Genomic DNA, 12579 nt, shown 5'->3' on the forward strand with positions numbered 1-12579 from the left:
AGTATGTTGATAAATCTAAAACCTGGGGTGTTGGTGGTGGTGCTGATGCTGGTCTAATAGTGGCCCTTGGGTCCAACTCTATGTCCCTACCTAAAAGGCTACAATTCTTTTTCGATAGAGCTCTTACTAGCCTCTGTCTCCATTAATAATGCTGACTTTACAGATTCATTTTTTGACCTGCAAAAATAGCATACATATCTTCATGATTAACATCGCATTATGGTGTTAACCTTTCGTTACAGCTCAATCTTCAAGATTGCGAGAGCGATTTTATATCAAGTTAAAGTAAAAAGGGTATAGTTGTCACTGATCTGCGGTGGAAATACCAAGTAATAACGTAATAAAAGTGACAAAAATAAGCGGGGCCAAGGCACAGCAAACCCTTCCCCGGCAGTCATTTTAGTACTGACGTTAAAGCGCAACAGGATATCTAGTCAAAGATGTTACATATCAAATTTGGAGTAAAAAGGGAGAAACTTGACGATTTTATGCCCATTCGAAATTTTAGGCCCGACCTACCTGACACTGACCTCCCTACCACTGACTAGGGGGTGACCCCCTGATGTAATGGGGCATGTTGTAGGATCCAGATTTGAAAGATGCACCTTTATGTTTTAGTTTCATGTCGATATAACGAATTTGAAAGGAGTTATGGCGAAAATACGATTTTTAATTTTAATTTTTGGGTCCTACAGCCTAAGCCTTGGCCCACTTTTGCCCCAGATTTAATCAGTTGATCGGAAGGTCTACTATCTCTGTAATTTTAGTCAAAATCGAACCAGTACTTTTGGCTTAAAGTTGTTAACAGATAGACAGACAGACAAACAAACTGAGTGAAAACAATACCCGACCCCGAGCCCCTCCGGGGCGAGGATGGGTAATAACCCTCCACACAAAGCCAACAAGAGCACAATATAGCCTATGTAACCAAAATATATTTGAATGACCTGCAGTTAAGTTACAGGCAACAATAACAGCAACGTTGATGACTACCCCCTATATAAACTAGTGCTCAGGGAAATTCTGTCATTCGCTGTATTAGGGTGCACTGTGGCATGGTATGTTTTCCACGCAACCTGTGTACACCGTGTCATCTCCCCCCCCCCCCCCCGCCCCTTCCATGGAAAAAAAGCACCACAGGTACTGGGAGGACTCATCACAAGGCGTAGGGAATACTTCGTTCACCACAACGCTAGCAGAAGGAACATTTACCATGCATTGACACCGGGGGTACAAAAGTGTGCCAACTCTTAACTGCACCTCAGACCTATGGAATCCATGTATAATGATAGGCCGTGAGCCTCAATATCCTTTTCTGATATGACATAATTGTGTGTTTCTCACTTCCACTTGATTTATGTTCAGGCCATAAGTTAAGGTTTCCATTCACATCCTTATAATATGACAACAATCAGTATTACCTTACAATGTGCCCGTGGCGATGTGCACTCAGGCATAAGCTAATGCTGACTGATTAAAAAAAAATATATATGAAACCCCATTTGAATCACCATAAAAAAAAAAAAAACTATTAGCTAACCAAACCTACATTTGCGTAACGACAGTAACTCACCGCAGCACTCATTGCTTCACCACCTCACTTACTCCACCACACCTATCAATCATCTCTATTGTCACACTTAAACACACACCTCCTCACCATTTAATCACCAGGCATTCGACAAGCTAGCGCTCTACGTTGCATATTACTTAGGACAAAAAATATTTGATCATTTGGAGGCAGTGCAGCACTTAACTATATGATGGCCTGAGCAGTCTCTATGGATAACTGTGCATAAATCAGCAGTAATGACTCATTAATGGCTCATAACAACGCGACCCTGGTGGTGCATGAGCAAAATTACACGTGAATATGTGTAGTTATATTTTTGGTTTGAAATCGGATTAAAATATTCAGTCCTGTGACTATATATATATATATATATATATATATATATATATATATATATATATATATATATATATATATATATATATATATATATATGTGTGTGTGTTTTGTCCATGGACTTTACGTACAAACTTTAGGTGATTCCGTCATTTGTGTAGTTGCAGTCGAGGGCAGTAAATGACACTCAAGAACAGACGGTAATGCTTTAAGTCAGGTTGCTATGATTTCCCATCACCTGAACAAAATGATCTGTTCATAGCTAAAATCAAATTCTAAAGTAGTGTTGACCATGAGAGGGTTAATTAGCACTCAACCTCCTATGACTCACTGAGCAGAATAAAATCGTCTGACGTCAGGTGGAACAGACTGGTAGACTTGCACCAACCATGAGGCAAATAGTGAGTAGAAACTTCGACTCCTGTGTCACATTAAGCTGAGAAAAATCGTCTGGCTTGAAGGCTTCCGCTGAAATATAATACTGGCGTTGTCTCGACTGTGATGGAGTTGAAGTCGTCACTGCAAAGTGCTTAAAAGTAACCGAGTACCTTTACACCTACAGTACTCGCCCTGCCTGCACCGCTAGATCAGACACGTACATCTCCGACACTCCGAAAACCGTTGTTAGACGCATGGAAAAACGTGTAGTTCCAAGCCTGACCTGCCGAGGGTTTTTTTTTTTTTTTTTTTGCAATTTTAGCAACGTTTCACAACATTTTAGCAACTGCAGTGTACTCATCTAGATTCGCTTTAAAAAGTTACAACTATTAGAGCTGTTTAGAGAGTTCTATACGAGTATACACCTCCCTTGATTCCATAGAGGACAGACAGACAGAAAGGCATTCTCATATATATATATATATATATATATATATATATATATATATATATATATATATATATATATATATATATATATATATATATTATTGCGTAGTTGATACCTATCAACTTAAACCCTTTGTCTTAACCTTTGGGTCACAACCCAGAACTGGGTCGCCAAGCCACATCGAATGGGTCAGCCTAAGTCTCCAATGACTGTCCTAAATATTCATTGTAGTTCAACAACGGCTGCACCAAGGGATCTACGTTGCCAAAGCTGTGAACAGTGCTTGGGGTTAGGCTTTACTAGAGTTTCTGTTTCATTTGTCACTCGATTCATGGATTCTTCTTCTGTTTCTGCGAGATTTATCTGTGACTAAACAATGTAAACAAGTTTCAGCGACATGACTTCTACCAGCTACGACCGAGCTGACGTAAAGTGTGTCGTAAAATGAGAGAATACTTTACACATACAGCTAGATGCAATAATATCTATATCTGTATCTATATTCACATTTATCTTTTTATCTGTCTGTTATCCATCTTTCGTAACTACCTATATTATATATATATATATATATATAGAGAGAGAGAGAGAGAGAGAGAGAGAGAGAGAGAGAGAGAGAGAGAGAGAGAGAGAGAGAGAGAGAGAGAGAGACTGCATATAGATAGTATATAAATATTTATATGTAGTTATACTTATATATATATATATATATATATATATATATATATATATATATATATATATATATATATATATATTGATACATATAAATATAAGTATAATTATATATACATATTTATATACTATATACATGCACTCTGCTATCTATCTATTTATCTATCTATCTACCTATCTATCTATCTGTCTATCTATCTATCTATCTATATGGATGGAAACATATTTGAGGTGATCTGGCCTTTGACCCATGACCATTTTTGGGCAAAAATTTACCTCCAGTTCCTCTGATGTTCTTCAGTAATTATGGTAAATTTGTGCAACTACTTCCGATACTACTGAATCTTGGTGGCAGACAGGCAAGCAGAGACAAACTGGACCAGGCACATGGCCCTCTCACGTTTTCACGCGCGAGTGTAATAATTGAGTTGCAACCAAAGATTAAGAGGCACAAAAATTTATGGGGGTGTAAGAGAAGGGGGAAAAGAAAGAGGATGTAGGAAGGAAAGGAGGGGGGTGGAACGAAGATGTGTTCGGGTAGGGAGGGAGGAAGGGAGGAAAGGCTAGGGGAATACCGAGCTCGCCTGCATCGTCACCATGGCAACGCGTGTAAACAACTTCAGTGGCAGACAGCGAGACGAGCTTGGGTGTGTGGCGACGATTTTTCCTTGACATTTGGGAGTTTCATAGGTAAGATTGCATGCTTCTTTGGTACATTATTAATTATCTGTAGGTCTATTACTACTTTGGGATGTGTTTTTCCAGTACTGTACAAAGCCAGTAATGATATCGTAAAGGATAATCATTGCGGGATATAGTTCTTTCATCCTGACCCAGATATTCGTCCTTTTGTAACAGAAGAAAATACATTGTACATTCTTTTCATAGCATTTTTTCTTGACTAGCATCATATTCTACTGTTAAGACGTAGTTAGGCTATAACTTATTATTCAAGAAGGCGAGACGGCAATTTTAGGCCAAGTTATTAGTAAAATGAGTGCACTACAATGTCAAATCATGTCAGTATTTATCACACTGTGAGCCTGGGGTTTTGTGCAGCTAAATCCATCTGGTAGTGGCCATAGTTAAATCGTTCAGCGACAATCGAAAAAAAAAAAAAAAGTTGAACATGAGGTCTAAACGCGATATGCTTAGACAGGCTATGAATTCATCCAGTCTTTGTTATGAAAAAAAAGCTGATTCTTATATAAGGTAACAGTGCTTGTATATCGTAAACTTCTTCATGCTTTTAACACATTATAATCCACAAAGAAACCATTGTAGCGGCGGGTGAAACATTTGGAAAAGGTGACGCTGCACTGAATGACAAGTTGAATGAATTTCTTCAAACCCAGGAAACCATTTGTTACGCTGGGTGATCACCATATAACCGGATGTCTGGTTGTCTAGTAGGTTAAGGCTCTCCAAAAGAATGTGACTCAAAAAGGCTTACATTCGAATAGTAGCTGAGGTTTGCTGACAACATACCACCACTCAGGGGCGAGACTCTGATCACTTGCCTTAAATGTTAGAACTGATTAATCTAGCCACGGTCCCCAAGTTCTTGGTGGGACACTTAAGAATGAATGAGAGATTGTGAGATAGAAATGTGTCAGTATATGCAAGAGGCGAAATGTATAACTCGATCAACCATAAAGCGAACGGGTCATCACAGCTAACTCTTTCATGGAACAAACCAGTATTGGATTCCAGCTAATGCCAAAATATTTTATTCAGCTAAGGTTGAGTTGTAGGAGCTTGGGAGAGCTAATACTGTCACCGTTTACTCTACCGTGATTGGAATAACTCTAGATTATTCTGTTACAGCCAACGCCATACCAATTTATTCACCCAAGAGGGAGATTTAAAAAAAAAAAAACATGAGGATTGTATTATTATTCAAGTTTGTATAGATTATCCATGCAAGAGGTTAAACATATAGCCTTCAATAATACCTTCACTGCTCGGGGGTTCTTAGATAAAACATAAAAATATAGAACAAAATAACATCAAATCAAAATATCCTTTGTTCTGTTTAGTTTATGATATATTCTTTGACCGGTAATTAGTCATGGGGTCCAGGCAGTCACCATTAACTCTCTCATGGTCAAAATAACTCTACAGTTCCCTTCCAGCCAATGCCACACGACTTTTTTTTTTTTTTTCAGCTCTGTAATGGTTCAAACAGTCCCTTAATTCTGTGATGACTTAAACTGTCCCTTAATTCTGTATTGGATTAATTAAACTGCCCCTTAATTCTGCAATGGTTTAAACTGCCCATTAATTCCGTAATGGCTTAAACCCCCCCGTAATTCTGTCATGGCTTAAACTGCCCCTTAAGTCTGCAATGGCTTAAACTGTCTCTTCATTCTGTAATGGTTTCTCTTCTGTGACAGGTACTGGATGATGGGGTCGCGGCGGCCGTCCCTGGCGCCACGGGGAAGGGACAGTGTTTCCGGCAGCAGTGACAGTCGACGCCGCTCCAGCATCAGGCTCGCTCAGACGCAGGTGTTGGGTGTTTAGATATTTATTATTTATTTATTATTGTTATTACTAGCAGTAGTGGTGATAGTAGCAGTAGTATTAGTTGATGTTGTAGTAGTAGTCGTAGTAGTAGTAGCAGTATTATTATTATTATTATTATTATTATTATTATTATCATTATTATTATAAACACATTCCGCTGAAGTTAAAAGCCTAATGGTTGAGTATTTCATAATATTTTAACCCAGTATTAGTGTTTATCTCGGTTATTATTTGTCATGATTGGTTTAATATTATTATTATTTTTATTATTATTATTTTGATATTTTTATTGTTTTTAGTATGAGTGTTATTATATTCATATTATCGCTACCAACTCAAATTAGCCATCTAATAAGATTTCATTCCAGTATTATCCCTCACTAATATTAACCTCACATGGTCAGTTCATCTTCACTACTTTATGCCAGTTAGAAATGTAGGAGAATGAACTCTTCTCATTCCAAGGACTTTTTTTTTTTTTTTTTTTTTTTTTTTGAGATTGGCTTTTCGACTGGAAGGGTTAGATGCAGACTCCATGAACCCCTTTGGTTTGTGAGATTTTTCCTAAGTTGAATATAATAGTCTGCAGATGGCGATGACGAAAATAAGAAAAAACGTCACCGGAGTGAAGGGGTTGAGATCCTTCCTGAGTTATCTTTCCCACTCACTCCACAGAGAGAGAGAGAGAGAGAGAGAGAGAGAGAGAGAGAGAGAGAGAGAGGCAGTACTGGGTGTGTTTTTTGAGTTGCATAATTTCTACTGCTTATTTTGAGTCACTTTGTAGGATAAATGAACTTATTTATATTTGCAACGGGCTCTGTATTTATAATTTTTTTTGGATCCTAATGACCTCCACCAAGGAGGTTATGTTTTACCCGCGTTAATTTGTGTGTTTGTCTGTCTTTCTGTCTGTCTGTTAGCAGGATTACTCAAAAAGTTATAAACGGATTTTGATAAAATGTTGTGGAAGAGTGGGCCATGGGCCAAGGAACAATAATTATATAAACCATAACATTTCCAGTCAACTATAGTTTGTTCACTTTAACTAGGCAAAAAAACTGATATCTCTCCGTCTTCAGCGGTACTATAGCGAGAGATTAGTATACGAATATGGTGCTAGTCACGAAGAACTGCTATTGATAGAATGTAGTGCAGCAGTATTATTGCAAACGAACAAAAGACTCCTCCGAGTTAAGGTGAATGAACTTTGAAATTAATGAAAATTACAAGAAAATTGTACATGGTATTACTCATATGCTGCAGGGATTTGCTTCTCGGAAACCTTATGCAAGATCTTTCATAGCCACGAGCTCAGAATTCTTGGGCTTCAGAGATGTGTGTGGTGAATGTACGACCCATTTTATTGGTCATGATAGTTCTCCCACTCTAATATTTTTGTATTTTGTTTGGAAAGCTTGCGTCACTCCTGCTTTGGTTGGGAAAAATGATGATGATGATGATGATGATAATGGCGATAACTGCGAAAGTAATAATTTGAATTTCGTGTCCCAAGGTTGACAACTTTCGAGCTTCGGACGACGAGCAACCCGTGGAGGATGGAGAGGAGTTGGAGGAAGAGGAGGGGGACGAGGAGGAGGAAGAGGAAGAGGAAGACTTGTACCAACTGGACTTTCAATCTGCCGAACTCTCCACGGACTACTGGCAGATACACAAGATGGTCAAGGTGAGGGGAGGGAGGAGACTAATATTTTTTTTTTTTTTTTTTTTGACTCACCCGGTCTATTTCCGAAACCTGACTACTAAATCGTGACAGCATGACATTCGATGAGTTTATTCCTGTGATACGAATGACTCTTCTTGGTTACGATAGATTCTTATTTATTTTATTATTTTCTGCATAGATATACTGTATTTACTTACAGATCCCCAACCCCCTTCATGTAAGTTGATTGGCAGCTGTAGTCAAACTAGAGGATGGATTTAATTACTAACCAGAGAACTCATTCCTGCCTCTTAACTAATGTTCATCTAATTTTGTGTAGCCGTGAAATTGTATTTAAGTTGCGGGGTGGCCCAGTTCCGTCAGGCGAAAAGAAAGTGTCGTGAAATTACTTTAAAACTACTCGAGTGTAATAGGCTTTTTTTTTTTTTTTTCTTGTTATCTTAAGATATTATTTAGATCAGGAGATTTTTCAAACTGGAAGGTGTTAAAGTGAGCCAGTATCGTCGTCAGAAGGCCTTCAGTAAGTTTACTTGGATGGCGTATGTTTCTAGTGTTGTCTTGCTACCTTCAGATATCTTACTCACTTTGGGCAAGATTGTCGTACTGAAGGTTATATTAAAGGCAATATCAATTTTCCCTGTTGGAAAATTCTGGAAGCTGAATAAAGTTGTCCAGATGAAGAAAGAATGTAAAAACTCCTCAGTGTAATATATTTATGAATAAATAAATAAATAAATAAATAAATATATATATATATATATATATATATATATATATATATATATATATATATATATAGTGGTAGGTGGAGGCTCTCACCATCCACTCATTCGATGTAGTACTGTTTTAGGTGTCTGCCCTTTCCTCTCTTTCATCCTTCCTCTTCTTTCTTTCCTTCACTCTTTCCTCTTTCTTCTGCCTACAGGTGACTTTACACTCCCTCTTCTGTCTTTCCTTCATTCTTTCCTTTTCCTTCTGCCTATGGGTAAACTACACAGAGTGATAAGCCAAATGGTTTCCTGTACGCCAGGAAACCATTTACTACGCTGGGTGGTAACCATATAACCATATTATGAAGCCTGGTGGTTAGTGGGTAATTAAGGTGCGCCAATCGGATTAAGCCTGTGTAGCTTTATATCCGAAGGGGTGGTTGGGGTTTATTGCTCACGTAATGCCACTCAGGGATGAGTGAGGCTGGCCACTCTCATCTTTAATGTCAGGACCACCTTGCCTTGCCGCGGGTTCAAACGCTGCTCATGGAGCGACATAGGATTGGATGATGGATGTATGAATATATATATAAACTGATTTTCCTCAGTTTGGAGGTAATATTTGATAGCTTACACATAGAGGCGTTAAAGACACTGTGTTTACTGAAAGGGACGTCGCTAAACTGCGCTGATTTTTGGTTCATCACAGGTGAAATTATATTCCAAAAAGTATTAAAGCATATATATACTGCAGTTACATGAGATACTTTCACAGTAAGGCGAGTGCCACATTTACATCGGGCATACTCGACTATCCCGATCTATGGCATCGTTGAAGGTAGGTACACATGTATGGGCACTAGGAACTGATATTGATGAAGGGTAATTGATGCTCCATAGAGCTTTGTAAAGGCTGTAGCGTCAAAAGACCACCAGTGATTATCAGTATAATAATTGGTTTCCAGTTACATTAAAAGAGGAGCATGCACTGCTTCTAGCACCGGAAAATACTGCCGTACTCCGTCTCTTTCCGCCAGGGTAACAACAAATACACAAATGCAACATCATTTCACAGTGTTGTGTTGGTTTACATGGAATAAATTATTCACACAATAATTTCGTGTTTTATGAGAAAGTATACGGAAGTGGTTCGGTTCTACTTATAACTGAAGGCGTTCCATGTTTGATGAAAACTGCTGCATCTTCGAATCTACAATATCGATATTCAGTTTGTGGGTATAAAATTTTCTACATATAACCACGAAATTGGCAATAAATGTGGAAAGAGTTTGCAGCTCCAATTTAGCTACATTCTAATCATGACCCCATCATGAGTTACCACCCAGTGAACAGTCATACCGCGTTTGATGTAAATATTATCACTCATGTGTTTCTAGTTACCATAACCACGCACACACGCACTTAGACGGAGAGATAGACAGATAAATCAGGCCTTACATAAAGTCCACAAAAATGAATGAATATAAATAATCGTTGCAAATATAAAAAAAATAATGGATAGCTGTAGTCCAAAATATAACCCATTAACCACACACACACACACACACACACACACACACACACACACACACACACGTATACATACATAAATACGCACGCATGCACACGAACGCACACAAACGTACACTTAGTGGTCCGATCCCAGTGTTGTTTCCCTTCAGTACAATTTGCTGTAGAAAGTACATGAGATTGGTTATGTGACACCTCAGAAAAGGAAGATGTGAATGTTTTGATATTAACAAGGTAATCAGCATCTAGGTACTGCTGGATGTTTCCCGAAAAAATGGTTATGAATACCACACAGAGCATACTATATTATAAATACATAGCCAGATAGAACGAGAACTAACAAGGCCAGATCCTAGGAGGAGTTGTTTGCATAATCGAAGATTGCAACATGAGAATATATTGGTGTGCATGTATACAGTAGAGTAGGTGGTGGGAAAACGCAGCCATGATATAATGGTCATGAAGCATTACTGATTTTGCCAGTTACATTGGGTCGATATATGTTTCGTGTCAGTTTTATCCCAAATTAATTACCATTTACTTAACCTGGAAATGTGCCCGTGAATTGTCCATCACTACTTTAATTTTGGCTTTCGTTATTGCCAGTGTTTCGTGACTCTTGCAATGTACCATATGGTACGACAAAGGTTTCTCAGACATGTTTGGAACCTCTTTTCTCCTTAACGCCAACCACCATCATAAGCACCATGACACTGTTTCCGTTGGTAAGACTGACTAGTGTGAGACCCAGAATTGAGTGAATAAAGGATTCTAAGCGCCAGGTGTCAAAAGCCACTTGGCACTAACTCATAGCAAGGAGATTTGGTTAGCAGTGGAACAGAAACAGCGAAGGAGACGTAGAAATGGTTTTGGCGTAAAATTATTCATGGCGTAGAAGGGGTCTTGAAGTAGCCTTGGCGTTGAAGTTATCTTGACGTTCGTCTTGGCAATCAAGTGGCTTGGCGATGAAGCGGCTTGGCGTTCAAGTGGTTCGGCAATGAACTGGCTTGATTGGTCAGTTGGTTGAAAGGTTTGACGCATGGAGGTAGAAAAGATCGACGTCAGTAGAAGGTCCTTAAATCATTCATGCCACAAAACCAAAAGTCCAAGCTGATAAGAGCAAAGGGAAAATTAAGGCTGGAAGAAACACGGACATATCAGGAAGAGAGGTAGGACAGAAGAAAAGAGTACAAGGTGAAAACCGGAGACAAAAGTAGGGAAGTATTCTTCCTCCACTCACCCAAGGGGGATTGAGACAGAGAAACTTTGTCTTCGGCCATTCCTTGTTTTCGCTAATGACACAATACAGTATTATCTGTTAAGACAATTTATACTCTGTGCCTTCTGGCAGATATGATCCTCACTTTGTATCGCACACTCATTCGTTTGTCCAGCCTGCCTCCCGACCATTCAACTTCCCTACCACGCTCTCTGTCCCACCACACCTCACCTACCCGACATAACACACTGGTCTAAAGCAGCAATTTCATGGCCAGAGACCTACGAATCTGCAAACACATGTTTCACTCTACTGTTTTTTTTTCTTTCTTAACATTTTAGTATATTCCACTGTGATATATTAAAAATTTGCTTAATTTGTTGTCATAATAAGGTTTCATATAAAAAATTGATTTGTTAAATATTTACAAAGACAAAAAGCATTCCAAAAAACTCATTCATATACTCGTATACTGATTACCTTCTTTCTCCCTCAGTTACATTTAAGCATCATCATCATCATCATCATCATAAATATCTGGCTCTCTTAGATGTGCAATCACCTCAGGGAAGAGTGATTTCTCCGGTCTGAGGTATCGTGCCTTTCTATGGCATGCTACCAGTGGATCAGATGATGCAAGTAGCCAGTGAATCAAGTATATGTTGATCCGTACTCTTGAGGTCTTACATGTATGACCCAGTCTAATGTTTACCATACATAGCATATTTCTTTGATTGCATTAATGCCGATCTATTTTAGGAATGACTAATTATTTCTCTCTCATTATGTCATCCTGCACAATTGCGAAATATGTTCAAATATATCGCACTTTTTGTCATCACATATTTATCCACAATCATTCATGTCACTGTTATAAGAAATTATACATATGAAGGCACCTACCCTGTCTTAATGAAATGTGTAGATGCGGAAATTCATCACTGGCTCTGAGCGGTTGATATTAGGAATGGTCTCTGAAGAAAACGGGAAGTCCTCGGTAAATTTAAACCGTGGCACTGGCGGCTTCCAGGGAAGTTTGAGGGAAATTGGTATTATTTCCTAATACACAGACATGAACAGCTAATTTTTGCATATGTTATTCGTAAATAATTATCCTACAAGGCTGTAGCTAATATATCATTCAATATGGCTCGATCTGCTTTGCATAAGGCTTCCAGTAAAAGTACATATCATAAGCTCTATATTAGAAATTGCTGAAGTTCACACATTCGGCGATAAGGTAGAGTAAGACACATTTGTAGTCAAAATTACATGACCTAATATCGTAACACAAAAAAGTTACAGCCGTTTTTGTATAAGGGAAAATTATTTATTCTGCTGCAGTTCCTTAACATGACGTAATATTCTTGTAAAAACCATTTGAAATTGTCGTAAACTATGTATACAGTACATCCCCCAGTACACGAGTATATGGGCCGCAGAGGACATCGCGTACTAGAAACTTATGGGAAAAATTACATATGGGCGGCACCCCCC

At 38.5% G+C, this 12579-nt stretch overlaps 1 protein-coding gene across 1 annotated transcript in view; it reads left to right on the plus strand.

Annotated features, from left to right (window-relative positions):
• Positions 1 to 5819: 5819 nt before the first annotated feature.
• Positions 5820 to 12579, plus strand: part of gudu (Armadillo repeat-containing protein gudu) — a 40425-nt gene continuing 33665 nt past the window's right edge. Inside the window, exons 1-2 of the mRNA XM_080278283.1 lie at positions 5820 to 5921; positions 7453 to 7623. Of these exons, the coding sequence (XP_080134409.1) occupies positions 5820 to 5921; positions 7453 to 7623 (273 nt within the window). The remainder of the gene's footprint in view (positions 5922 to 7452; positions 7624 to 12579) is intronic.

The sequence above is a fragment of the Coenobita brevimanus genome, chromosome 72, assembly GCF_032717465.1.
Source record: "Coenobita brevimanus isolate Jiangsu-jjx chromosome 72, ASM3271746v2, whole genome shotgun sequence".
NCBI classification, from domain to species: domain Eukaryota; kingdom Metazoa; phylum Arthropoda; class Malacostraca; order Decapoda; family Coenobitidae; genus Coenobita; species Coenobita brevimanus.